The following is a 27803-nucleotide window of genomic DNA, read 5'->3' on the forward strand; positions in this document are numbered from 1 at the left end:
CTACAGACAAATCTTAAATTCTAATTCAGAGAAATTAGTAGGATTTTTATTACTCTTTCACCACTCCCAGAGAGGACAGAATACATCTTAAGATGGTATAAATGGCCCTCACATTAGGATAGTGGAGAGCTATCATATCCTAGGGAACCTGTTCCAGTTTACTGGAACTTGCTTACTTGAGACACATCTTCTACTAAGACCACTCCCTCCCCCCCAACCCATCACCAAATGAGCAGCATTACAAATGGCACATCAGAAAATCATCAGCAAATCCAATTTCTTTTATTGACGCAGTCTCAGTGCGTTTAAAAACCCCATGAGTTAGTGGGAGCCCCAGCTCCCCAAGACCCCACTTACTGCCCCTCCCACAACAACCCACAAAGCCCCAAGAATCTGTACAATCCAAGTCAACAGCTTCAGAAAGGAGGAGCCCCCTCCTCAAGAGTCAATCTGCTCCCCTGACTCCTGCCCTCTCTCTCAGAAGAGGGACGTTAGAGCACCATGCACAGGAACCAAACTGGCAGATGGGGCTTTCAGCTCTAGATTGGGAACTATGGGCAATTCCAGGAACAAAGTTGAATTGAGAAGGATCATTTCTTTATAGTTCTGTGAGAAAACAAGTGGATCCTGTCCTTGCAAAAACAAAATTTAAACAAGAGGATCCATACAACAGAAGAGAATCCCAGAATTATAGGCTCCAGCTCCTACAAAACGGGAGGGGCCTGGCCAGACAGCCTAGATCTGAATAGGATTCTGCTACATAAGAATCAAAATGAGAAATGGAGGAAGACACCTCCCCAACCCCATTTTGAGGCAAGACAAAGACTTGAAGAAGAGGCAGAATGGGGCTGGCACCCCAGACAAATAGTAAGATATTGACCACTAGGAAAGGTGAGAGTAAAAAATTTCAGGGGAGGTGGCGGTGGTGCTTAAGCTAGATCAGCCATCTGCCTCTCCCTGTAGAGCTGGGCCATCAACCTTGACCAAGCAGAGAGCAATACAAAAAGTTAGAAAGAGGGGCTTGAAGACAGGTTTTGACTCCTGATTTTATTATTCAATTTCTTTTTTCTGTTTAAAGTAGTCTGCGATGGCCAGGAGCCATAGCCTCCCAAGGCCAGAGTCAGTCGGAGCTGGTAGTCATTGGAAGGAGGGTTGGTTGTAGGGATTGGGATGAGGGGAGAGGTTCCCCTCTCTGCCAGCGGTCCTAGGTGGAAAAGATGAACCGCTCGTTGTGGAGCCCAGGGTGTAGCAGGAGGGGAAATAGGGAGGAGTACTGGGCTAAGGAGATGGAAACCATCTCAGTCCCCTGCTTCATTCTCTTCCGCCGTTTCCCCAGTGGTGGCATTCTCTGCAGTCTTGGAGGCCTGGAATGGAAAGGACAACTAAAAACCTCTAACAGTTTGGGTTAGTGTCTGGGTCAGTTTGGTGGGACTAGGGTATAAAGAGACAAACTTGTCAATGCTCTACATGAGGGCCAACAAGAGCCTGAATCCCTTGACCACCCCCACCTTCAATGAACCATTTATTCTTTGACAAGGGCAAACCAACATGAAAGTTATGGACCCCAGCTACGAGAAGGATTATAACTAACCTTCTTTTTTTTCTTTTTCTGGGTCTTCCGACTGGCTGAACTCTGAAGGAGAGCCTAGAGAAGGGGATAGAAAGCAGTTGATGTGTAGGGGAGAAACTCAGCATTTCTTATACTTAATTCCCTTAAACTTTTCTCCCTCATTCTTCTTCCTGGTCAGCTGACATAGAGCTCCTCGATCCCTCCTTTCGAGCCCCCTGAGGCTCCCCGCCCCACTCACCTTGAGCTCTGCATCCTGGACCTCTAGCTCAGACTTGTACAGCTCAGGCTCGAAGGGACCACTAGTTATCCGCATGGGACCATTGGGCATAAGCAGTACTGTGAATTTGAACTGGGCAACAAACTCACCTGTGGAAGAGGGAAAAGGGTTTTGGGGGTGGAAGTCAGTGATTGTTTTCTGATATTTTGAGAACTCCAAAGTCAAGGAATAAGAGTTAAGAACTTAACACATTACTGCTTGTAACATCCCCCATGGAGCCAGTACTCACCTTCCTTCTCGTACAGAACATTGAATGGTTGTAGTAGCTCATGTTTAGCACATTCCACCACACCCATTCGGGCTTTCTTTTCATCCTCAAATGCCCTATATTCAAGAAGATTTGGTGATTTAGGCACCCTCACCACCCTGTCTGTGCTTTCAATAATTCAACCAATATCTATTCTCCTAATTTATACAAGGCACTAGGATAGTACAAGGGTACTGAGTATACACAGACAACAATAAAATTGTTCTGCCCTCACAGAGCTTACGTGGGGAGGGGAGAGGGGAGAATGCAACAGGTACACAATAAATACAAGATAATTTGAGGAGGAAGAGTATATTGACAACTGGGAAGATCAGGAAAGGCTTCAGGGAAGAGGTGGCACCTGAGCTGAACCTTGAGGATAAAGATTCAGAGAAAGAGTTGAAGAGTGTGTTCTTAGCATCAACCCCTAACACTTTACTCTTATCCTGAATTCAAGAATCCATCATTAAGTGTATGCCTGCTCCCTAGACCTTTGGCTTGGGGACAGACAAGTCTGGGCAGGTCATGGATACAAGGAAGGAGGGGTGTGTGCAGGCGGGCTCTGAGTCATTCCCAGTCCCCAATTTGTCCTCACCAAGACTAGTACCTGAGAGTGAATGGCATGGCATCGAATCGCCTCTCCACCTCGCTAAAAAAGGCACGGGAAGTTTTCATTTTCAGACCATACTGTTTCGAAGGATCTCGCTTATAGATGGTAGTTCTCTGTCCCGCATCTTTGGCCTAAAAGAAAATAACCAAGAGACAGGTCCCTAGTTGGGCCCTTTGCCAGTCAAACTTTACTTCCTTGTGAGCACTGCAAGGGGTCATGTCCCTTACAACTTTCTTCCCTTTCTCTCCTAGAGGAAGCTCACCTTGCCCTCTCCTGAGCTCACAAGAACGTCCACAGCATAGACTTCATGGACTTCAAACTCAGCTTTTTCATGGTCCTTCCTGTTAAGAATAGGAGAAGAAAAAGAGGATTAACAATTGGGGTTAAGGAGACTAGGAAGGAACATGGAAAGATTTAGCTAAGGACATGGGGTCTGGACTTACTTCTGCTGGTCTGTGGGGTTTTGAATGATGGTTTTTTCTCCATCGATGACATGTTGCTTCAATTGGTGGGACAACATACCTATAAGTAGAGGGGAGAGAGTGAGCCTTTGGCACCTGCTGCCACAAGAAGGAAGTTGTCAGAACCCGCCTCCCTCAGTTTCTAAGAGAAACTGTACAGAACAGACAGCAAAGGGAGTCTGATCCTGAACTCAGGAATGAGGTTTCTCTGCTCTGGGCCAGGATGGCAGAGTGTTATCTCCTGGATGAACATTCATTCTGGATGTACAGGCCCTTCAACCCACAACCTCACCTTCTATTGGTGTGCAGTTAAATGAATGGGCAACTTTGTTCCAGGCATCTGTAACTTGTGTGTTCTAGAAGGCACAAGATCAAAATCAGGACAAGAGGGCAGAAACTTACAAAGTTACAATGGTACCCCCCCCACCCCGGGGAAAAATGGGATCTACCCAGCATTGGTTCTCAAACTTTTTTTTTTACCACTCTTAAATTTCTGAGGATGTCCCAAAGAAGTTCTGTTTAATATAGATATTATCTCTTGATATTTACCATATTAGAAACAAAAACATTTATTATAAAAATAGTTTTGACCCAAAGACCCCTAAAAGGCTCTCAGGAACCCCCAGATGTCCCTGGACTATACTTTGAGAACTACTACCCTAGAACAATGACTTAACTTTTTCATTCTCTTACCTATCACCCTCATATCCTAAAGCTACATTCATATCAAGCTTTACATGCTACACAGAGGGGAGGATAAAAGTAGCAGTTTCTGTCTTCACTTACTTCAGCTATGTGCCACATGAAAAGGAAGAATGAAGAGAGAGGAAAGAAAAGTGAAAGCAACAGATTGCAATGTAAAGATAAAGATGGTAGGAAGGAAAACAGAGAAAAGGGAAGAGAGAGAAACAACTGGTGGGTGGTGAATAGGTTTCAGAAAGGCCCACAGGGAACTGAGGTTAGAAAACCCTGCCTGAGGAGGCAGCTAGTCAGAGACAATTCATTTTGGGGCATGGTGTTGGTTGGTGAGGGTGAGGAGAAGGCACAAGCTTCCCTACCATTGTATAAACCCTACTCCCTTACCTGGTTTCCAGGCTTGACCAGGCGCAGGGCTGCCTCAGCACACAGGTGAGCTGCCTTAATCACATCTGCTTTTTTCCCTGTCACGGGGGTGCCCTTCAGATAAGAGAGAGAAGCAATCAGTACCTTTCCTTGAACTTGTCCCTTGCCATGCCCATCCAATGAGAAAGCAGGGAGAAAAGTACCTATTTCCTTTTTATAATGATCAGAAAAAGGAACTTAGGGAAAGGGTACTTTAAACGTTTGAGTTTATCTGCCAGTGAAAATAGATGTCTAGGTATTTTAATGGTTTGGGTGTGGGTGGGGGAGAACATTGGCAACACAGCCACACCCACATAGCTTGCTTCCTTGTACCAAAAAAGGGGAGCCTGAAGGTCAAGCCACACACCTTAGATGCATCAACCACGAAACTGTGGGCCACATTTGCAATGAAGCCATCCACATGGACTCCTAGGTCACTAAAAAACACAGATGGAGCAAACTATTAGAAACATGATTTCACACAAGACATGCCCCTCCTTGGGGCTCAAGGGATCAGTCTGGACACTACAACTGGGGAGAGGGAGGGCCTCTGACTAGTCAGGAACTTACATTTTTACTAAGTCACCCTCCTTGAGGATGTAGTCCTGGTCGCTCTTCAAGGGGGAGAAGTGACAGACACAGTTATTTACCGAGATGCTTGTAGGGAAGGCAATACCTGCAAAAAAAGTGGCTGTCAACCCTAGTACCTGCTTCTCCCTAGTTCTAGTACCCCTAAGCCAAATAGGAAGAGGGACTTCACCAGAGACTCCACCCAGGCTTAGCCACTTTGAACTGGGTAGGACAGGTCTCGGGTCCCATGCCCCACCTATATTCCCAAGTATTTCAATCCCAGAGATGGTTACATAAGTCAATTTGGAAAATTTTGAGAAACTAGTGAGGGGCTTGTTACCTTTCTTCATCTCCTTTTCCTTCTTGAAGATCTTTCCTGTCTCCTCCATGATCATGGCATCACCCTTCTCACACAGACCCAGCACAGATGCGCCTGAAGTTGATGCCTCTACCACCACCCTCAGGACTCCTGGTAGGATAGAAGGGTATCTTGCTTAGAGTTCCACCACTTCAGCCTTCCAAGCATTGGGCACAACTTTGGTAAAATTAACCTGGATACTGAGCCCTGCACTCTTGGTAATGCCTTTAGATCTCATATCTCAGAAAAGCTGCTGGAAAATCTAGATAGTTCCCCCCTTTCCCTGAGAAAAATAACTCCCTTCTCAACTCCTGGTCAAAATATAACAGATTTAAGAATAACTCCAGCCACACTCTTTTTTTTTCCTTCCCTCCTTAGGAAAGTGGTACCTTTGATGTAGTAGGACAGAGTTTATGAACTTTAAAAGATCCCAGGGGAAAACCCACGTGTAGGAAAAGCAAGCTAGAAGATTGTTTATAGGCATCAAGAACAGAGGGAAGATGGAGCTGAATACTGAGGCTGATGCCTTGTTAAATATCCTCTTCTTCTGTCTCCTGATACCCTCAAATTAGGGGTGTGTTAGTAAGTAAACTCAACAAAAACTTCCCCATTCCTCACAAACTTCTCAAGACAAAGATGAATGAAATTAAATGCTGAGAAAACACGGGTCAGAAGCAGCAGTATACTCTAAATACTCAACAGAACCAGTGACTTTTAAAGGAGAGAATTGTTTTCCTCATCCTACAATCTTCCAACAGCCAAACTCTAAAAAAAAGTTCCTGGTAATGTGTATGTGGAAGTGAGTCTTAAGAGAAGCAACTATCTCTAAGCTTAGGATATATTCAGACTCAATTTGGGTTGATCGTGATTTAAGAAAAAAAAAAAGATGTGACTTTCCCAAGCCAGATTAAGTACTACAGACAGTACCAACCTCCACCACCCTACTGAAAGTCACTAGGACAAAAGAAAAGACATTGCAGCTCTCCAGAGAGCGGTAAGGGATACAATTCTGAGAGATGGTCCAAGGAATTTCTGGAGAGAAGTGGGAAATTGTGACACCTGCCCGGCAGCCGGGACAGCAAAGGAACAACAGCTAGGAAAGTCACCGCAAGCCAGATCAAGGGGAAAACTTCTCCCGGCTCGGAAAACAAGCTGCTTTTCACCTGGCGTTTTGTAAACCCGCAGCATGAGTGCGGAGGGACTCCGAAAACACTCCCAGGGAGATGTCAATTCCCGGGGAAATCGAAGCTAATCCGGGACGTCCCCGGGGCAGCTCCGTGGGACTTGGGGGAGGGCAGGGGAGAGAAGCGCCGTGGGACGTCGCTCCAGGGCAGCGGGCAGGCTGCGGTGGCCCAAAGCTACCGGGGAGCCCCCGTCGCCCGAGCCGTGCCGGGGGAGCCCCTCTCGGGAGGCGGAGGCACGGAGAAGAAAAGGCCCCAGCGAAGCACGTGGCGGGGCAGCTGGTGTCAGCGGCGGCGGCAGGGGAGGAGGAGGGAGCGCCCCGCATGGGGGACTCGGCAACACTTGCCCGGGCCGGCCCCCGAGCCCCGGGCAGATGCAGAGGCCAGCCTGAGCCCTGGCCCCGGTGCCGCCCAGCCGAACCGGCCCAGCTCCCGGCCCCGGCGCCGTTTCCCTCGAGGCCCCCGGAGCCCGAGAGGGGCGCGCCCTTCCCTCGCTGCCAACTGCCCGGCGCCCCAACCGCCCCGGCCCCCTGCTCGGCCCCGGCCCGGCTCCTCCGCACGCCCCGAGCCACGGCCGCGGCCCCGGAGCCCGAGGCTCGCCCCCGCTGGATCCAGCCCGCCCGCCTCAGCCCCCCGGGCCGCACTCACGGTTGGCGATGTCGCCCCCCATCTTGTACTTGGTCACCACCAGGTCCTCGGCGATCGTCTGTTCCTGCTGCTCGTCTTCCCCCGACATCTTCCCGCTGCCGCCGCCGCCGCCGCTACCGCCGCCGTCGCGGTCGCCTCCTGCTCAGCCGCCGCCGCTTGTGGCCGGAGCCCCCGCGGTACGTGAGGGAGGAGGGAGAGCTAGCGAGCGAGAAAGCGCGAGCGAGCGAGCGGGCGGGCGGGCAGGCGCGAGCGAGCAAGCGCGCGGTCTCCGGCGTAGGGCACTGTGGGATAGCGAGTCTCCGCCACCGAGCGCCACTAGTGATACACGGCACCAGGTGGACTACAACTCCCGGCCCGCCTCGCGTCCGCCAAGTCAGGCCGCAGGGCCTTGCCTTGCATGCCTGTCCTCACGCCGGGCACGCTGGGAAGAGTCGGTCGGCCGGCGGGAAGGCGGGGCTGGTGGTAAGTGGGAGGAAGAGAGAAGGGAGCGTCCCGCCCTCTCGGTTAAGAGGAAAACTACACTTTCCAGAGGGCAGCACTGCAGGAACCCACGTGAACAGGAGGCGGGGACGCGTGGGGGGGCGGGGCATTGTACGGAGGAGCCTCGAGGCCCGGGTGGCTGGGTGTGTCCCGAGGGAGGCCCGGGCTCCTGACTCCCGCTGGCGGACGTAGCTTCCTCGGTGGCTAGCTGGTAGGGCCGGCTGGGCAGGCTGGGTGGGTTCGGGGCCCTGAGGGGAGGGGAGGGGAGGGGAGGGGCGGGGCGGGGCGGGGCGGGAAGAGAAAGGAGGGGCGGAGCTCCCTACCTGCCTCCCCTGCGGGGCCACTTGCGCCGGCCCGGCCTGCCCCGCCTGAACCAGGCGGGCCTGGTGGTCTGCCCAAAGGCACACCGGGAAGCAAGTGGCCCAGCTAAGTTTCCGAACCCAGGTTCTTTGAAGACCAAAGTCGTGGTTGTTTACGATGTGCCGGATCAGGTGCCTGGTAATAAGCCGCGGTGCGCGGACACCTTGGCCTGCCCGGTTTCCATTCCTGCACTTGTTGGGGTTGGTTCTGGACAGCCTACCCTAGGAATGATGGACCGGGGGCGGCTCAGGGAGCCAGATGTGAGCTCGACTTAAGGAAGCTAGTAAGAAGTGTCCCAAAGTGGAATGGCCTAGGTGGGCGTGTCGTGGGGTGGCTTCTCAGTCAACGCAAGCATTTATTAAGCACCTGCTACGTATCAGACACTGTGCTAAACTCCACAGATAAAAAGAAAGCAAGACAGTCCCAGCTCTTAAGGGGCTCGCAGTCTAATGGGGGAGGCAAAGTGCAAACAACTAACATACAAACAAGCTACATACAGAATAAACGAGATCAACAGGGAAGGCATGTGGCACCCGAAGGTCTTACTGCACAGGCTGAACGAGCCACTTGTGGCCCATTCATTGTTGGACCGTTCATTGTTGGAGAGGGAATTCTTGGTAAAGGCAGGCATCGGATTTTGGTGCCAAACGCAATTCTGGATGTGGAGTCAGGGGCCCCAGCCCTAACACTTCCAACCCAAGTGTCTGTGGACAAGTCACTTAATCTTAATGGCTTTAACTTCCATATCTTAAAAAGGGCTGGGGAGTGTGTGTGTGTAATGTTGATCTCTTCCTAATAAATGCTTATCTATCGATGGACTAGATAGCCTTAAAGTTCTCAGATTCTGTGATTCTTCCATATCAGGGACTTGAGAGTTGTGATGGGGGTACAGAAGTTAAAGGGAGGTTTTCTCAGCAAATCCCACATGTACATTCCCACTAGTCATATATAGGAAGATGGTAAAACTTTGGCATTTTTATTCAAACATGTATAAAAACAAACAAAAAAATACAGTTCCTTCAGTGACACACCTGAGATTCTCCACCCCACTCCCATTCCCCCAAAAAAGAGATGGGTGTTGGGGAGTTTGGACCCTCCTAACATACCAACTGGAGGCGCCCCTCACTATCACTGGTTTGGGCATGGCCCAAGCAAATTGCTTTTAGGGAGTCTGGTGAATTTACTTTGGGGTAGTACGAAACCCTTGGATTATATGAACGTATATTTTTCACATGCATAGAAGCATGGTTAAGTGTAAATGTGAATGGAGGAAGGCCCTTCCCTTCTGGTCAGCCTTTTTGACTGCCCCAGCTTCATGTATGTATGAGTATTTTGGTCAAATTTATAGTAAACTTTTTTAAAAAAAAAATCACTTCCAAGAGCCCTGTCTTCATAGTTTTCTTTAACCCCTCCTTCCTCTCTCTGTCCTTCAAGCTGTGTTGAATAGGAGAGGTAGAAAGTAGCTGGTCCAGCCCCTGCCTTACCAGCCTTGTGTGGGTAGGTGGGGAATAAATCGTTCCCTTCTCTACCAAGCAAGTAGCCACACTTTACACAGAGGCTTACTTAAGAGCCCAGAAATACCAACTGGAAAATTTGGACAGAGGAATAAGGACACAGGGATTAATTCTTCATATCTCCAGGGATTCCCCCTAAGGGAACTGGGTATGGCACACAGTATAGAGGAAACCCTCCCAACCTTACCAGATCTTCTGGAGGAGCTAGAGAAGAAAGTGCAGAATTGGCAATACCACATACATTTTGTTTAGGGTGGAAAAAAACTATTTAAAAGCTCCCCCCTCCAACCAAGTGGGAATGAAGGGAGACAACCTCCAGGGGATGGAAGGAGAGCCTGAGAATGGCAGGAACACTGGAAGATAGTACTGAGAGGATAGAAAAGAGGGGGTGCCCTCTAGAGGTGCCAGCTGCCATAAATAGCCTCCTGAGTACGGGAGGGAGGAAGGGTTATGTCCCCTGAGCATTGGCCTTGGAGAAAAGCCGGCTATGCCAGTAGTCAGGGTTGTCAAAGGCAGAGTGAGTGGCCTCTAGGCTTCGAAGGGGCTTGATGTGGGCATTGTGGATGCAGGGGGCATGGTGCCCAGGGCCTTGAAACGATCCCATTTCTTCATACCCTTGCTCAGCTGCTGGGCAACCCCCCATGGCTGCATAATCACCCCCAGCAGTTCCTCCACCATGTCGACGATTCATATATTCATAATCCTCATCAGGAGTAGTTCCTGTAGCAGGCATGATGGGAACGGGATGGAGTGGGCAGCTGTGGGTGCTGCCTAAGGAGGCACTGAGGTCTGATCCCACATCCATATACTCATAGCCCAACTCTTCCAAAGATCCTGGCCTTGGAGGTCTTGGCAGACTCCGCTTTCTTCTCTGATTCATGTATTCATACTCCTCATCCTCATCCTCTTCCTCTTCGGTGCCCAGAATGGAACTGAGGCCCACAGATGATGACAGTGTACCGTCTCGGGAAGAGGGAATACCTGGGGCAGTAGGAGTAGAGAAGGAGCATTTAGGGCTAGGAGGAGGTCTCCAGAGTGTTTTGTGAATGGAGTCATGGAAAAGATCAGGGTAGGAGAGGATAAGCAAAAACAAGAGGATTAATAGGATAAGGAAAAAATTCAGAAGAGATTTCAGAGACCACAATGTCAGAAGCCCCCACCCTAATTCAGGCACCTTTGGTATGTGTGTCAGGCATAACATAACCATTGACATCCTCTTCCTCTAGCCCTGATGGAGTGAGGGGGGTGAGGGGGGCGAGTAGGCTCTGGCGTTGGGAATGGTAGGCACTGTCCTCTCGAGGCCGAGGGCTCCGGCTTCCACACACAGATTCTGCTTCTTGGAGCTCAGCCTCGGAGCTTGTCCCCCGGCCTTCCGATGATTCTGATGCAAGTCGGCCTCGTGGGTTCTGGAGTAGAGAGGTTGGGCAGGGGCACTGCTCACTACTCCCACGAATCACTGACCCCTAACGAAGGAAATAGGTAGACACTCATAGATAAGGAAAGACAGAGTTGGGCATAGGTGGCTTGGTAGTTCCTCCTCTAAACTAACGATGGCTTATTTGGCCCCTGGGGGTTATAGCCTAAGCCTCCAATCCCTAATGCCTTTTCTCTACATTGGACTTCCGCTAACCCCTGGGATCTTCAGTCTCCCCCAACACCACAGTCTTCAACAATGATGGGCAAGCCTTACCTGTCTGGTGCCACCTAGGTTGCTCTGGTTCATTGGCATGTATCCAGATGAAGGACTCAGAAAGTTCTGACTCTGGGGAGAAAAAAAGGGAGAAGACAAGAGTGGCACCCCAGAACAGGGATATTTATGAACTCCTCAGTTCTACATACATACGGTGTTGTACGAGAAGGGAACGCCTTACCCCGCGTGGTCTGGACAGCGTGCCAACAGGCAGGCTGAGGGCAGAGCCTAGTGTGTTTGCCAGTTCTTCCTCCTCCAGTTCCAGCTCCAGCTCCAGCTCTGGCTCCAGCGTCTCTACCTCCTCCAGGTCTTTGTCAGTCAGAGCGGGTGGCTCTGCACCAGGAGGCAGCCCAGAGCCACTGTCCCTCTGGAGTGGAGGCATAAGTTGTTAATGTGACTGAAGGCTTTAGTCCTTCCCCTTCATCTCTGTCTAAGGGCTACCTTCTCACCTTGATGACCAAATATCGTGGCGGATCCCGAGCCATTCGGGTGAATTCGTTAGCCAGTTCTTTGAATGTTGGTCTTATGTTCTCATCAATCATCCAGCCTTGGGTTGAGATAAGAGAAACCAGAGGACATAAAAAAGAGCTATTGCTAATAAAGTTCCCAATGGAGGTCAAACGTCAAAAGGGTCAGGGTCGGTGAAGACACCGAGGGGGCAAAGATCAGAGGTGAATTGATGACTCACACTTAACCATGACCATGTAGACATCAATAGTACAAATCTGCGGCTGTGCTAGACGCTCTCCCTTCTCCAGCAGGTCAGGCACTTCAGCCAGTCTAAGGCCTTTATAGGGTATGTCTCCAAATGTCATCAGTTCCCATATTGTCACACCTGACCAAACAAAGTTGAGTCAGGAAAAGGCAGCAGACTCAAGATGTAGGTTGGTGAAATGGGTGACATAAGACAAAAATCTAGAAGTAATTTTAGAAAGTGTCCAGCAGGGCAGTTCTGAGAGTTTGAAAGACATTTGAAATGTGCGTGGGGGGTGGTGGTTATGTGAAGGGTGAGTACTGACCATAACTCCAGACGTCACTCTGGTGGGTGTATTTTCCAAAATGGATACTCTCCAGGGCCATCCACTTGATTGGTGTCTGGTGAATTGGGAGTGGAGGGGATGTCACCAGTTAATCTCTCTGCCCCCAATTTCCCCAGATCCTCTTAACACCCTCCTTCCTCCATACCAATACCCTTTGCCTTCTGAATTCAGCTTCCTTATGTCCCAGATGCTCTCCTCACCCTTTGGAGCCCACCATGCACTAAGTAGCAGTTTGTTATTAGGCTGACTTCTCCACCACTCCCTACTACTTTGCACCAGTGCCTTCCGTATCTCTTCCTGACCCCTTCCTTACTTTAGCCTCACTGTGCAAAAGTTGTTTATCATCAGGTGGCAGCAGGTCAGCCACCCCAAAGTCAGCAACCTGCACCTGACTTGGGGACTTGAGCAGCACATTTCGAGCAGCCAGATTTCTGTGCACCATGCCATGTTCCTCCAGGTAGTACATACCCTATAAGGGCAGAAGGGAACCTTGGGGGAGGGGTGCTAAGAGCCAGAGCCAGCCCTAGCCCTGGATTCTCAGGGCCTCAGTCAGCCTTTCTCCCCATTAACTCTTAGGAATATTCCATCCATCTAACTGATTTGTACCCCGAGGACTTCTTACCTTGGCAATCTGCACACCCCAGTTGAGCAGTAACTGTGGTCCCAGAGTCCCCCGATGTTGTCGTACATGGTCTAGCACTGATCCCAATGGCAGAAATTGGGTGACCAGCTGCAGAGATGACCCCGGGCATAACCCCAGTAGCCGAACGATGTGGGTATGATCTAAGCTGCCAATGGCTAACATGTGCTAAAGGACGCAAGAGTGTATTTAGACAAAGGGCAGATGTGTTCATAGATTCTCAAACATGTTTTCAGACTTTAATATGGCTAACAGTGACATACTATTGTTTCTAACCCAGCATCATCAACCCCCTTCCCCCCCCCCCCCCCCCCCCCCCCCCCCTAACCCCCCCCCCCCCAAAACCCCCCCCCCCCCCCGCCCCCCCCCCCCGCCCCCCCCCCCCCCCCCCGGCTTCATCCAGCACCCCGTCTATCCACTCACATCAGTCACCGACTGGAAACTCTGCCGTCCACTCCTGTCTTCAATGACTTTAATGCAGACTGGGATCTTGATGGATTCACCCTCTGGGATCCATATGCCCTGGGACAGTCATGTGATTTTGGAAGTGTGAGGGACCTCAGAGATCACCCAGCCTGACATCTTCATTTTACAGATGAAGAAACAGGCCCAGAGAGAGGGCAAGTGACTTGTCCAAAGTCACATAGGCCTTAAGTGACAGAAGCAGGATTTTCAATACTTTAAGGCCATCGTCCCCATAGATCAAGTTCTTTCCTCCAGCCCTTGATATTTTTCTCCTTCCATTGATGCCTCCTGCTTTTCTGACCCCTGTGCCTCTGATTCTCTCCTTAGGAATTCCTGTGCTCCCCTCACCTTGTGCACAGTTCCAAAGACACCAGAGCCAAGCACTTTGAGTTTCCTCAGCTCTGTCTCCTTGAAAATTCGGGCCAAGACCTTGTTGGCTTTTTCACCAGGGTCCAGAGGCTCCAGGCTCTGTAGGTGACAGAGGGGAGCAGTCAGGAAAATCTCTTCCTGGGCTGAATGCTTTCCCATCACCCCTAGCCATGTTACAGAGGGACAGCAATGAGTGGACAGGGAACTAAAGCCCACAGTGGTGAAAGGAAGGAGAAATAATTACCATTTTTGAGAAACATCATAAACATGTCGGGAGACAGGAAATACTGAAAGCTGCTAGGATTGGAGGTTATGTAGTAAGGGCTCTAGCAGAGAAAGTATTTCCATGGTGTCAGGGCTCATGAGAGGGGTTGACAAGAATTTTCCACAGAAATTTTCGTGTGTGTGTGTGTGTGTGTGTGTGTGTGTGGGTGGGTGGGTGGGTGGGTGGGTGGTGGGGAGAGGAAGGAGGGCAAGAAGTCTGTTTAGATGACCTTTCTCTTGTATACCATTTTACAAGATACTCTTACATATATTATTCCATTGTATCCTTGTAAACAATTGTGTGAGGTAGGGCGGATCTTATCCCTGTTTTACAGATGAGGAAACTACGGCTTTTCTCAAGGTCACACAACCAGTACTATAAGCCAGTTTAAGTTTTCTAACCATTGTACCACACTATTTCCTTGAAGGAAGGGGATAAAGAACTGACTGAGAATGGCTCAACGGTATGTGGTGAGGGGGTCTCCACTGGGAACTGCTGGGGTCCCTTAAGTCCAGGAAGGAGTATTCACCTCACCCCGCTCCAAGTAACGCCTCATTGCTCTTTTATTCTGGATCTTCCGCCCTCGCAAGTAGAGCAAGGTAAGTAGCAAGACCAAGGTGATCACTATCAGCCCTGCTACCACAGCTAGGCCCACAGCCACATGGGTCTTACTGCAGGACAAAGGAAACGAGGCTTAACCTGAGAATGCAGCTTCTGTACATAAATTGTATCCCCACAACAAGGGAGATGCCAATCAAGGACCCCCACTGCCTGTCCCCCCCACCCCAGCCTATAGACTAGCCTATAGACATAGTCCTCTGTATATGCAGAAAGTTAATTTATCCCTGAATAATCTAGCCTATATCGAGTTAGTTTTAGAGGGGGAGGATAAAAATAGCAGTCCCTGGGTTCTTTCAGAGACATCCCTTTCCCTTCCCTCCCTTGACCTCCTGCAAATCTCTTATATTCAGTGAACTCCAGCCTACCTGCTTATGGCCTGTGGTTGTCCCAGACAGTCATGGAGTTCTGGTCCATTACACCTAGAGTAGAATATGACCTCCTTAGCTCGGAACTTGGACAACAGGCATTCCATTCTGTGAGCTTTTCTCCCTACTAAACTTGTCCCAGAACCTCCAGTAGTTTGCCCACACTGCAGTCCACATTTCATCTGAACTTATCAATCAGGCTTCCTGCTTTGATCCCTTTTTTTCCTCTCTAGGCCCCACTCTTCCTGTTGTGGCCTATGTTTACCCCAGCTCCTACGGACAGTTTCTGTGGTGGGATAGACCTCCCCCTTCCAGCCCTCTTAAATCTCTCAGCCTTTTTTTTTTTTTTTAACTAATTTAGTTTTCGTTTTCAACATTCACTTTTATAAGATTTTGAGTTGTAAATTTTCCCCCTCCCCAAGAGAGCATGCAATCTGATACAGTCTATACATGTACAATCATATTAAACATATTGTAAAAGAAGAATCAGAACCATAGGGAAAACTCATGAGAAAGAAAAACAAAAAGAAAAGAGAAAATAGTATGCTTCGATCTTTGGAAAAACTTCTCAGCTTGGTGTTGGGTTTGGTTTCTCTACATCCTTCCCAAGCTTTTCTCTCCTGACTTATTGTCCCCTCTCCTATGGCTCCTCTTTCCCACCCCACCCTCTTGTTCTTCACTGACCCCTGAGTGCAGTTCTCATGGCAAGGCAGACACTCTCGATGAGCATCTGGGTACTTGTAGATGGGTCCTTTGGCACCCACGAGGCCATGGGGGCAGCTGCTCACACAGTGTGGTCCGTCCCGGAAGTGGGCACATTGAACACAAGCGTCTGAGCCCTAGTGGAGGTGGAAGAAAAGGTCAAGAAGGCCTGAAGCCTGAGGATCCTTTGAGCTCATCTAGGAGGTTGCCTACCCTGGGTGAGGGATCCAGGCAATTACCACTTCTGCTTCACAAAAGCTAACATTGTATAAGCCTGTGGAGGGCAGGGCCTGACTTGCTTTTGCATTTCTGTTCTTAGCACCCAGCATCCTATTGGGCACTTCAGTAAATGTTTAATGATTGATTGATTTCCTGCCAGACCTAGGATATCCAGCCCCTTGAGTACCCCCTCCCTCTCCAAGGAATTCCAGGACTTATACTGTACCGAGCCATAGCAGGTGACATTGCCCTCCACAGGCTGGCACTCAGGATGGCAGGAGAAGCACTCATCCTCATGAGCAAACTCTCGGGGTTCTCTGGAGGTAGGCCCAAGAAGACAGCATCATTTTCAGGTTCTGTCCTCCATAAGCCCTTCCCCCATCTCCAGCTCTATGTGATACCCAGCCCATCTAAAGGGAAAAAAGTTGTCATAGGAGATCCAGCCCTCCACATGACACATGGCCCCTCATCATGCCCCTCCATGACCCCTTTCAAGCTTCCTACAGTACCCATTAAGGAAGTTGCATTGGGTCACACAGATGCCCCCTCGACTGTAGTTTCGACAGGATAAGCACTGGCCAGGACCAGGGCCCCAGCAACCCCCAGATGAGCACAGCAGGTCACACACTCGACCCTCTGCCACTGGAGAAGAAGAAGGAAGAGAAGTGGGTCAGAAAAGCCCAACTCAGTCTGTCCACCAAATCCCAACCACTGTGCTTGGCTTTGGGTCCCACAATCTCCAGTTCAGAATCTGTTCTCCCGTTCACCTCCCCATCCCCTTGGAACTTCCATATCACCACTGCCTGCCCCCCTCAGGCCTTCACTTCTCCCTTACTTACCACAGTCCTTTTTGGGGCGATTGTGCTTGATATCCAGCCTCCCTTCCTTTGGTCCCCGAAGCAGCCTGGTCCAGTTCAGAGAGTGGTGGTAGCAGAGCTGCTTGTTGGCACTGATATAAATACGCCCAGCACTGACTTCTTTCAGGGACCGAAGGCCCAGCGATGTCACATTCACGTTTTTCATAATCAGCAGGGAGAAACCTCGACTGGGGATAGCAATGGCAATGTAAGGAAGGAGGCCCCAGAGAAAAAGCTTAGGACCAGGGGACCATGACAACTGAGTGAGAACTGTTTCTTTTTGCCCAATGCCCCCCAATTCCTCCTACTTAGTTCTCAGAAGGCACTATGGGTAGGCCTGATGCCAAAAGGTGCCCCCCAGGTCCTGTGTCAAACAATGCTGGCTTCCAAACAGACTTACTTGTAGAGACTTCGGCCACCTATGGTTGTCAGGTTGGAGAAGACACTAAAGTTGTGCATGTGGGGGGGCCACGACTGGATGTTCAGGTAACCTGCAGAGGAAGGGAGCTTTCCTAATGGAGTCTGCCCTCTTTCCCCTCTGCACCTGCTCACTTGCTTGTGTCTCTCCCCAAGTAGCTGGGGTACAGTTGCTCCTCCCTGGGGTCCCCTGCCAGTGTTCTAGTCTGCTTGTTTCCCTGGAGACACATCCCTTCTTTCCTGACCCCACTTACCTGTAATCTCCCGAACTGTCTGGAAGACATTGAGTTTCTCAGGATCCAGGGCAGGTATGTTGTGCCAGGGGTCTCTGGGGAAGATGAGGAAAAACATGAGAGTTTTCTCCAAATTTTTTAAGATGAGCTGAAACAAGGGATTAGATCACAATTTATTCTAAGGACCAGAACTAGGCTGAAATGGGTGAAAATTATAGGGATTAAATAGGAGTTAACATAAGAGCTTTCCAACAATTTTCCAACAATCCAGCATTGGAATAAGCTGCCCCCCCCCCCAACAAAAAAGCGCAAGGAAGTGTTTGAGCCCAGGGGAGATAAGCATCTATTAGGGATATTAGAGAGGAGATGGCATTACTGATGTCACACAATCATTTCTTTTGTAAGAGTTGGGGTGAGGAGGTGGGTAAAAGTGTGGAAGAACCCAAGAGGGGCTTGAAGAAGAAAAGAGTCTAACCCTTTGAGGCCAGTGATAAGGAAGTCCAGATTTCCCAAGATCTTGGTACAGTTCACAAACCCATCGATGTTGCTAGAGTCCACAGTCTGAAATCGGCTACCTGAGCCTGTCCCCTCACAGGCTGCAAACATAAATGGGATGGGAAGGAGTCAAAGGAAATTCAGAGGGATTTGATGGGAGGCACTAAGAGGAGACTTGGGGAAATTAAACTTTCTTCCTTACCGCCATGACTGACTCACCTTTTGGACACAGCCCTCCACAGGGCTCACACATCTTCATCCCATTCTTTTCTACCTCCATCTTGTCCCCAGGACAGGCCCTGACACAGGATGTGTGATCTATCACAAAGTTATCTGTGCAAGGGAAGAAGATGGGAAGAAAATGAGAAAAGGCAAATCCCACCCTCTGTCAGACCTTCCTAGGATTTAAAGCTGAACAGGACTTAGGAGGGCATGTCCTCTACTCCCTACATTTGACAGATAAAGGAACTCCAGGCAAAGAGTTGAAGTGACTTAAGAAGGCCATAGGTTGTGACTGGCAGAGCCAGGATTCAAAATAAGGTCCTCTGACTCCCAACCCAGAGTTCTTTCCCCTCTGTAATACACTGGGGACAGAGGGAATGCTTGCCCCTCCTGCACCTTCAGGTGTCCTGATTGCCTGCAGTGGAGGTTCTTGCAGCCCCCTTTATCTCATGTCCTTGGCAAAAGTCCCTTCATCTCCTCCCCAAGAGTCCCTCATAGAGGAGTCATCAAACATGTGTCTCCCTTTTTTAACCTTCCTCTCTAATCAACTTGTCACCATCCCCATGGACACACATCCAGAAACCCAGAGAGTGACTTTCCCTATTCCTACTCCACCAATCTCTGCCCAGGTTTCCTTTCTCTACCTCTTGCAGCCACTTACGGGGACAGCTGGCCACACAGACCCCTCCATACTGGTACTTGGTGTGAGGATTGGGCTCTAGTTGGAAGGTGAGTTTGTTGTAGACAAGAGGCAGTGGGCACAGAGACACACAGGCTCCACTATCATTGAAGTGTCGGCATGCCTAGGCAACAGGGGGGAGTCAGGGTGGAGGAGTACTTGTTGTCTACTCATACATTCCCCCAGCCGCCAGGCCTCCCCCCCATACTCTCCAACACTTGGTATGCCAGGCCAGGGCATACTAAAAAGGGCCCTTCCCATCACCCCAGTACATACAAAGCAGTCTGTCTCTCGGGGACCTCCACAGCCACCTGCACACTCATCATGGCAGCACTGGTTGGGATTGGGCCCAAAGCAGTGGCCGTTGCATTGGGGAGCACAGATTGTCTTTGTCACTGTTTAGGGAAAGAATGGTAGAAGGCATGACCACCAAGATCTACCTATCCCCTATTCACTATCCTCCCCACCCCCTTGCCTATTCATTACCCTTCCCCCAACTCCTGGCTAGCTGAACTCACACTAAAGTCTTCATACTAGCTAGCTCAAGCCATAGGGGAAGATTTAAGAAACTGAAGTTTCAGGGTTTAAGAAAGGTACACACGTGTTTGGCAGTCTCCTGGTCCAGGACCCCAGCATTTCCCCCCACAGGACTCATGGCAAGGGGCACCTGGTTGAGGAAAGAGGCAGAGACAAGGAAACCATCAGTATCTCTGCCCATTTCTTGTGCTGTGGTACCCTCCAAAGTGAGAGAGTTAGGAAGGACAGTCACCCTGTCTCCCTCCTGGTCCCAACTCTATACCCTCTGTCCTTAACAGCTCCTTCAAATACTCAGTCAGATTCGGTGTGAGGATACAATGAGCAGGAAGCGAGGCCAACAGAATAAGAGATTAGAGGTGAGGGTAGAGGACTACCCAGTAGGAAGGAGCTTGGTTGAGGTGATGGGCATGCTTATTTGATGTGTCCATTGCTGAATGACTATTAAGAGTCTGCAAGAGCCCAGATGGAGTTATGGATCTGGCTGGACAAAACTGCCAGGAAACCTGAAGGATACTTTTTGGGACTTTCCTGAGGGGGAAGGAATAGCAATATTGAAGTATTTCATCCTGGAAATTTATCCACTTGTAGGATATGTGGGTCCACCCTGGGGCCTGTGGAGTATCATAAGGGATGAACTTGTTCAGTGTCATGGACCTAGGGTTAGGGCACTGAGGATGAAGGTTTAATGGAGGGGAATCTCCTTTGGAGGGAGGACTTAATGGGAATGTGGGGAAGTGACTCACAATTTTTGCCATTGTTCTTCACCACAATCTCAGCCTGTTGGTCCCTGACGATGTCTCTCCAGTCAATTGTGTCCATATGACAAAGTTTATCATTCCTTTCAATGTAAACACCCCCAGCCAGGATCTCTGGAGGGAAAGATTGGTAGGGTAGAATTGAAATCTCCAGGACCAAATTGAGTTGCTTACCACAGGTCTTCCACACATGTCTATCCTTGCTTTGAGATTATATTTGAAAGGATACAAGGATGCAAGGTAGATGGGTTTTGGTAGAAGAGGCCCAAATTCCAAAGAAGAAGGCTCTGTTTGGGGATAGGGAATGAGGCTGAAGCATCTCTTGGTTCCCCAGACACCTGTCCTAGATCTGGTTTAGCCAGTAGAAGACAGGCAGAGCAAGGGGGAGGCTGGAAGATTCAGCTGACTCAGCTTTCCTCACTTCTCCAACTCTAGGCTTCCCTATTTATTTTTCAACTGACTGGAGCAAGGAAGTAGGAGGGAGAGGCTGAGGGCAGGAGAAATGTGAACTAAATGATATTTAACCAGCATGCTTTTCCCTAGGGGGACAAATACAAGAAATTGGGACTGTAGTTTGGGTGTGGGGAGGTCAGGGAGCTTGTAGAAGAAAGTCAGGGTAGACATTGTACAATAACCCCAAATACAAAGGCATAGGCAGAGGTCAAGGCTCAAGACCAGATCTTAGCTATGACTCCCCTCAACCCCTGCAGAGGCATAAATAAGGCCTTTGTTCCTCCCTACAGACCTTGTGTCAAGGGCTTGTGGTAGTCAGTTTGGTAGTTATATATGGTTATCTCAGCTGTTAAGAGTAGAAGAAAGTATGGATGACCAGGGATGGGAAGAGGGATGAGGAGATGAATGGGCAGCTGTCAGTGAGTAGCCAGTGCACTGGTCAAAAGGGTCAGTGCAATGCGTAGAGCTGCTCAGTGGAATAGTTAGCAGGGGCAAATAGGTGGTTCAGTGGATAGAATGCTGGGACTGGAATCAGGAAGATCTGAGTTCAAATCTGTCCCAGACACTAGCTGTGTGACCCTGGGCAAGTCACTTAAGCCCTATTTGCTTCAGTTTCTCATCTCTAAAACGGGGACACACTGGAGAAGAAAATAGCAAACCACTCCAGTGTCTTTGCCAAGCAAGCTCCCATGGGGTTATGTATAGTTGAACAAGACTGAGCAACTGAACACAACTAACCTGTCAGCTGATTGAGGCGGAGCTGGCGTAGGGCATGGCTGGAGTTGGTGTTGTAGTTGAGCATGACAAAGATGGCAAACTTCCCATCGTAGACCTGGGCCCCCCTTACCACACGAAGGTTGGGGAGTGGCAGAGTAGAGAACTCATTCATGGCGATTAGGACATATCCTGTTACCTCCCGGATCCACTGTGTTGGGACACAGGAGCATCAGTGAGAAGGTGTGAACATACATCAATCAAACACAGTCTCATGCTCCTTTCCTCCAATCACAAAAACAAAGTGAGGAGACTTGATGCGGGAAAGGAAGGTGACATTCCAAGTCTTCCCAATTCTCCATTCAGGAGGAAGTTGGATATGGAGATCATTTTTAGATCCTCTACCTCTGGGAGGTCAAGATGCTAAGAAGCAGAGGAGATGTGATTATCCTGCTCCCCAATGCCTTCTTCATCTATATTGATCTCTTCCCTTAATTCTATTCTCTTGGGAACCCTGAAAATCTACAAAGGGCCTCCTCTTCCTTTCCCCCTTCCAACTTCTGTCCTCATCTATGCAATTATTTGCCAGAGTAGGAGGGGAGAGGACAGGTTAGGAGAAGACAGGCCCAAAGGAAGAAAAGGTTTTTTTCATACAAAAGAAAAAAGAACCAGTAGAAGTTAGGGGTAATATTCTCTGATCCAGAGGAGGAGAGGTCAGGGTTGTATCTCAGTTGAGTGTCTATGTGGGAGATGCAGGTTTCCTCACCTGCAGGAAGGAGAGATCAGGGCTATGCCCTGTAAGCACAATTTCCAGGTTTCCCATCACAACCTCACACCGATCATATAGTTTGTACAGTGTCTGATACTGGTTTTCTGCATCACCGGTTACGCTCAATCCATTGAGGGTCCCTGGGCACACTGTTAGGAGAGGAATGTGGAAAGCTCAGGATTTGGAACTTTCTATAGCACTCACTAGATACAGGGTTCTGATGGCAGTTAGATACTGGATAGATAAGGAAATTGTTTTGTCTTTTCTGCCTTGCTTTGGAGGGAATGGAGATGGCAGAACAGAGAGGGCAGGCGAAGGAAATGGATATTGGACTTTCTTACATTCAGAATTCCTAGAGCTGGAAGAACAATAGACACTGGTAAGTCTTACCTACAAGGTATGAGGATTAAGGGGTTAACCAAGCCAAAACTACTGTTATCTCAAGATTTTTTCTTTTCAGGTAGCTAGTTTTTCAATATTGGGAAGGGTGAGGAGGAAAGAGGGTTACAGCTCTGCTCCTCCTTCTAGGGGCACCCAGCTCTTTATCACCCCCCCCTTATGCCCCAGGGTCCTTGAAATAAAGGTCCCTTTGGGGCCAGACACACAGCCCCCATTGTGTCCACTGTGGGTGAGGAAGGGTGGGGGAAGTGGAGTGGGGGCAGTACCCAGGGCCATAGCCCATCCCACAATGAGCTGATTCTGTCCAAGAGAAGGGGGCAGCCCCCACCCCTTCCCCAGCCTCCTCTTGCTGCCCCCACCCCTTCAAGCCCTAGGCTCAGACAGTGACCTCACTGGAGGGAAAAGAAAATGGTCTATAGCAGCTTTGTCTTTTTAGCTGGGAGAAGAGGCACCACCCTCAATACCTCCCTCCCAAAACTTAGCTCCACCTTTCTCTACCCGCTCTGCTATCCTTTATCAAACTGTGACTCCATCCTCACTGCACTCCATTCCCTTACCTTCAGTGTGAGTCCTCTACCCCTTTTCCCCTCCCCAGAACCCTGCATAATTTTCACCAAGGACAAAAAACATTGGGATAAACAACAGGAAACACCCCCCCCCATCACTGTTTGGGGACAAAAAGGCTTAATTCAAGAGCTTTCCAACACAGGCCACTCCTAGACTAAAGAGGGGAGAATGAGTTGTATTGGGAGTACATGAGGAGACTGAGTATGTGTGTCTTTCCACCAGGTGCCCATAAGTTGGAGAAATGCCTGAACAAATTGTGATATAGAAACGTAATGGAATATGATTTTGATGTAGGAAGTGATGAACAATTCAAGGTATCTCTGCCCCCTTGATCTCTGATCCCCTCCCTTTTCCAGTGGGTTAAAGCCTGTGTTGGGAGTTGAGGGTAGGAGCAGAGATACCACCTGTTTGCAGCTACTCGTCCTTGGGGGCACTGCCAGCTCATCAGGAAGCAGGCATGAAGGCATGTGGGAAATGGACACCACAGAATCCCCTCTTGCCAGCTCCATACCAGGCCTGATCCCTTCACAGATCCCCACCCCAATCTCCTGGTCAGGAGTCCATTACTGAGAAGGGAGAGGGGAGATGGGATAGAGATCAGCATGAACCCCAGGAATCAGTATTGTTTTGGAGGGGACGAGAAGGAAGGCTGAGAACTGCATTGCTTCTGTCTGAGAGATGACTCATACACACCAGCAGGTTAGAACTAACTGCCTCTACCTCCCCTGCTAACAGGATGCCCCTTCACCAGAGCCCTTCCTCATGCCCATGAAGCAAAGCCTTGTGTGTCTGACTGGGTGCAGCGATGTTCTTGAGAATATGTCCCTGAGAGCAGTGTGAGTTAGTGGCTAGAGAGCTAGCTAGCCTCAGAGTAAGGAAGAGCTAGGTTCGAGTACGGCCTGTTAACACATACTGGTTGTGTGACTCTGGGCAAGTTACCTTGGCAACTCTTTAAGATTATAAATGGCAGAACAGTTTCTGAGCTTCATCAGTGGAGAGAGAATTTCCTCACTCCCACAGGAATGAAATCACAAACCCAGATTTTTTTTTTTAATAGTGAGAATATATGGTGTCCTCGCCCCTGCCCTGCCTCTGCCCCCACCGGTTGGTCGTAACTACTCCAGGAATGCTTTTGTACCCCAGTACATTGCCTTGGGCTACCATGTCAAAAGACATCCCCCAAAATCTTTCTCTCTTCCATTCCCCCAAAGAGAATCACATTAACATGTTTGTGGATTCTTGTGTGCTTGGGGGCAGGAGGCAGAGAATTAGAAGTCATTGTCTCCTACCAAGAGGAATAAAATCCACCTCACATAAAAATGGGGAGCCAAGGGCAGTAGATGGTGGTGGGGAAGAGAGCAGGAAGGAAGGACCAGGAGCTCGAAGTTAGTACTGCAGTCATTTCTAGGGAGAAAGTAGGTGTTTAAATCATCCAGCAGCATGGGAAGAAGCTGTCAATCTCAGGCCCTCTTAGGAAGACAGTATTGCGGGGCAGGAAGGGGCTGTTCTCTCCTACTACTCCCCCTGGGGATCCTCAATGTGAACCTCCACTCCAACATCCCCCTACCCCTGACCAGGGCTAGGACAAAGGGAGCATAGTGCGACCCAGACAAGGCCGGATGCCCAGAGGCTGAAAATCCAGATAAAGGAAGGCCTGGCCAGTGCTACCCCCCCCCAACTTCTCTCCTCCCCCAAGAAAAGAGTCAGAGGCCAGAACTCCTGGTTTCCTTGTTGATAACTTCTCAGATTCCCAGAGTCTGAAAGAGAAGTAGCTACTGTCACCCCTTTTCTGCAACTACTACCCCATATACCAGACCCCTCCTCCATTCTTTCAGTTGGGAATGTTCACAATTCAAGGTCCCTGAGGCTAAATTTAGACCCAGCAACTGTGGGGGAAACACAGGTGTTTTCTCCTTACTCCCACACCCTTCACCCCTGCTCTGGCTGGGACACAAAATTCACCAAGCCCCAAACTGGGGGAGATGGCAGGAGAATACCTCATTTTTTGATCCCTTCAAATCCCACCAGCACTCGGTGATCAGAAATCCCCAAGAAAAGGGCTGGGGTGGGGGCAGTCCTTCCCGAACTGTCTCCTTAAGTTCTGTCTATAAGAGGAGACTGCCTGTCTAAGCCTCCTTTTCCTTCATGCCTCGAGTCCAAGCAAGAAGTTTTAAGTGGTCGGATTTGCCAGTCTAGATTTCGTGAGATGCATTAGGGGAAGTAGAACAGAGTGGTTTTTCTGAAGTTCTTTATCACTTTATCACCTGGACTTGGCCCTCTGGCTAATCTCTGCCTAGCCCGCCCCCACCCCCACAAGCACTCACACAAACAAGCAGGGAAGGGGAGGGGCCCGGACCTATTTTTCAGCACAGGAGAACAACTACCCCCTCCACCCCCCCAAATCCTATCCTAGCTCCTCCCAAAGCCGGCAAAACACCGAAACTGGCGGTGCCTGAAACCTGGGGAACCAGGGAGACGGGACTGGGAAAAGAAATTAGGCTCCAAATTCTGATTCACTTCTCGAGAAAATAAAACAATACTCCATCTCAGCCCATCATCTTTACAAATCGGAACCCTAGAATGCCTGGGTTCCTTGCAGTCTCGAAATAAGATCGGGGAACTGAGGCAGCAGTTGCTTGCCCGGGAGGATCCTAAGAAGGCGGGCGGGGGTAGGAGGGTTGGGGGGAGGTCCAGCCAGTCCAAGCTTCGAGTGCTTCAGAGCGGGGCCAAACCCCGCTTCAGGCTTCAGGCACTGGCCCCTCTGATTCCGAGACTCGCAAGCCTCAGGTTCCCCAGGCACACCAAACCCCGGCTCCTCCCAGTAGCGCCCAACTTCCCCAGTCCCGCAGTCCACTTACCTGCCTGCGAGCTGCCTACCTCCGAGCCCCTGGCCAGGTGGAGGAGCCAGCCCAATACCTGCAGCTCCAGTAACCCCTTCATAGCTGCTGCGTGCTGGGGGCAGGGGGCCCGGGCCGGGGATCCGAGGCTAAGCCATCAGGATTGAGAAAGCCACCTGAGCCAGGAAGGGAGGAGGCGGAGGCGGCAGGCTGTCCAGGTAGCAAACGCGAAGTGTTACAGGATCTAGAGTTGGAGCTGGGACCAGGGAGGGAGGGAAGGAGGGAAGGAGGTAAGGGGGGGGCGCGTACGTGTGTGGGGAGTGGGGTGAGTCACGGCCGCTCCCGGACTCGCTAGCACTGGCAGCGCCTCCAACTTTTCGCAGGGTTGAAGTTCGATTTCGCTCTAGTCTCAGCCTCTCCACCCGGCTCGTGCTCAGCCACCCTACACCGCCCGCCCCCCTTACGCGGGCCCCGAGTTCATTGGCCAGACTGTGGGAACCCCCTTGCTCCGGCCAATCAGAGCGACGGAGGGGCTCACCCTTATTTCCCCCGAGGAGAGGGGGGAGCAGAAAATTCCTAAGACTGCCCCCACACACACCCCCGTGGATAAAGAAGGGATTCTCTACCAGGCTGGCCCCGCCCATTATGTAAATCAACCCTCCCCCACCCTCCTACTTCCCTGGCCGGTTGGTCCACTTTGGTGTTTTTTTATCCCTCTTGAGGTGGGGGGAAGGGGGGAGCTCCCGCCTCCCGCTCCTCCCCCTCCTCCTTTGGGAATTGAGACCCCATTACAGAGCCTTCTCGTCCGCAGTATCCCTAGCCTCTCCGAGGCTCCGTGAAATTGCACTGTCTCCGGATGCTTCCCCCCTCCAAACCCGGCGCCTGCCTAGTCTCCCAAGAGAATTTGAAGAGGGGAGGGGGTACCAGTCTGGGAACAGACCCTAGGCCCCGCCTTTCCATTCCCACTCTGAGAAAGGGAAGGGAAAGGAGGGGAGGGGCAGACCAGGCCGGGCAAGGGTGGGGCCGAGTCTCAATGCACCTGTTGCTGCCTGCACCTCTCCTATCCCCCCTCTTCTGTCCCCCCAACACGGCCGATCTAAAGGACAGCTGCCTCTCCGCCACCCCCTTATGAACTTGTCCAACTGTCCCAGAACTTCAGTGCCTTCTTTCTTGGGGGAAGGGGATAAGGGAGCATCAGACAAGTTATACTGGTTGGTCCCTACTTTCTAACACCACTGCCATCCCTAGTACAGGACTTTGTTCCAGATCACCTGAACCATTGAAATAGGCTCTGAACAGGACTTCCTGCGTCCACTCTTCCTCTGGCAACCTTTCCTTATAAACAAAGTCACTCCTTTTATTAACTTAACTTCAGTGTCTCCCTGTTGCCTCCAGTTGAGGTCCAAACTTCAATCAATCAACAAGCATTTCAAAGTCCCTACTATGTGTTAGGCATTGCGCTAGAAGCTAGGGATAGGAAGACAAAAGTGATTCAGTGCCTGCCCTCCAGATAAACGAATACAACTATGAAGTGATGCTAGTGATTGGAGAAATCAGGAAAGGGCTCTTGAGGAAGGTAGCATAATAATAATAGCAACATTTATATAGTGCTCACTATGTGCCAGGCACTGAGCTTTACGGTTACTATCTCATTTAATTGTCACAACAACTCTATGAGGTAGATGTGATGATTATCCCCATTTTACAGATGAGGAAACTGAAGCAAACAGAGGTTAATTGACTTTCTCAAGGTTACACAACTGGTAAATGTCTTGAGGTCAGATTTGTCTCTCTCTTTTTTTTTTTTAAAGGCAACTGGGGTTAAGTGACTTGCCCAGGGTCACACAGCTAGTAAGTGTCAAGTGTTTGGTCTGAGGCTGGATTTGAACTCAGGTCCTCCTGACTTTAGGGCCAGTGCTCTACCCACTGTGGCACCTAGATGCCCACTTTAGCTTTGAAGAGTCTCAAAGGGGAAGAGGTGAGGCAGAACATTCCAGATATAAAGGACAGTCCATGCACATACATGAAGGTGGGTGGTAGAATATTATATTTAGGGAATAACTAAAAAAATTTTTTTAGATGGATGGATAGAATAAGCATTGAGTGCTTACTATGT

General features: G+C 49.9%; 2 protein-coding genes across 3 annotated transcripts; both read right to left on the bottom strand.

Annotated features, from left to right (window-relative positions):
- Positions 1-263: 263 nt before the first annotated feature.
- On the bottom strand, positions 264-7151 carry PA2G4 (proliferation-associated 2G4). Its single transcript, XM_027855088.1, has 13 exons — positions 7024-7151; positions 5177-5305; positions 4837-4942; positions 4634-4703; positions 4249-4341; positions 3458-3521; positions 3148-3226; positions 2967-3045; positions 2702-2835; positions 2077-2171; positions 1809-1936; positions 1592-1645; positions 264-1364 (listed from the first exon to the last, which is right to left on the bottom strand). The coding sequence occupies exons 1-13, from the start codon at positions 7109-7111 to the stop codon at positions 1299-1301; spliced, it is 1185 nt and encodes a 394-aa protein (XP_027710889.1). The 5' UTR covers positions 7112-7151; the 3' UTR covers positions 264-1298.
- A 1661-nt stretch (positions 7152-8812) lies between these two features.
- Positions 8813-26091, bottom strand: ERBB3 (erb-b2 receptor tyrosine kinase 3). Of its 2 annotated transcripts, none has more exons than XM_027854998.1 (28): positions 25709-26091; positions 21882-22033; positions 21140-21326; positions 19937-20062; positions 19258-19323; positions 18933-19051; positions 18639-18780; positions 17975-18088; positions 17736-17856; positions 17282-17355; positions 17011-17101; positions 16593-16798; positions 16263-16395; positions 15980-16070; positions 15517-15671; positions 14833-14886; positions 14376-14517; positions 13561-13680; positions 13171-13269; positions 12730-12915; positions 12421-12576; positions 12087-12162; positions 11756-11902; positions 11517-11614; positions 11249-11434; positions 11068-11139; positions 10552-10783; positions 8813-10358 (listed from the first exon to the last, which is right to left on the bottom strand). In XM_027854998.1, the coding sequence occupies exons 1-28, from the start codon at positions 25788-25790 to the stop codon at positions 9826-9828; spliced, it is 3960 nt and encodes a 1319-aa protein (XP_027710799.1). In that variant the 5' UTR covers positions 25791-26091; the 3' UTR covers positions 8813-9825. The 2 variants fall into 2 exon arrangements, with proteins under 2 accessions (XP_027710799.1, XP_027710798.1); XM_027854997.1 differs by having other exon boundaries at positions 10552-10840.
- Positions 26092-27803: the final 1712 nt, after the last annotated feature.

The sequence above is a fragment of the Vombatus ursinus genome, unplaced genomic scaffold (assembly GCF_900497805.2).
Source record: "Vombatus ursinus unplaced genomic scaffold, bare-nosed wombat genome assembly UNPS02010769.1, whole genome shotgun sequence".
Lineage (NCBI taxonomy): Eukaryota > Metazoa > Chordata > Mammalia > Diprotodontia > Vombatidae > Vombatus > Vombatus ursinus.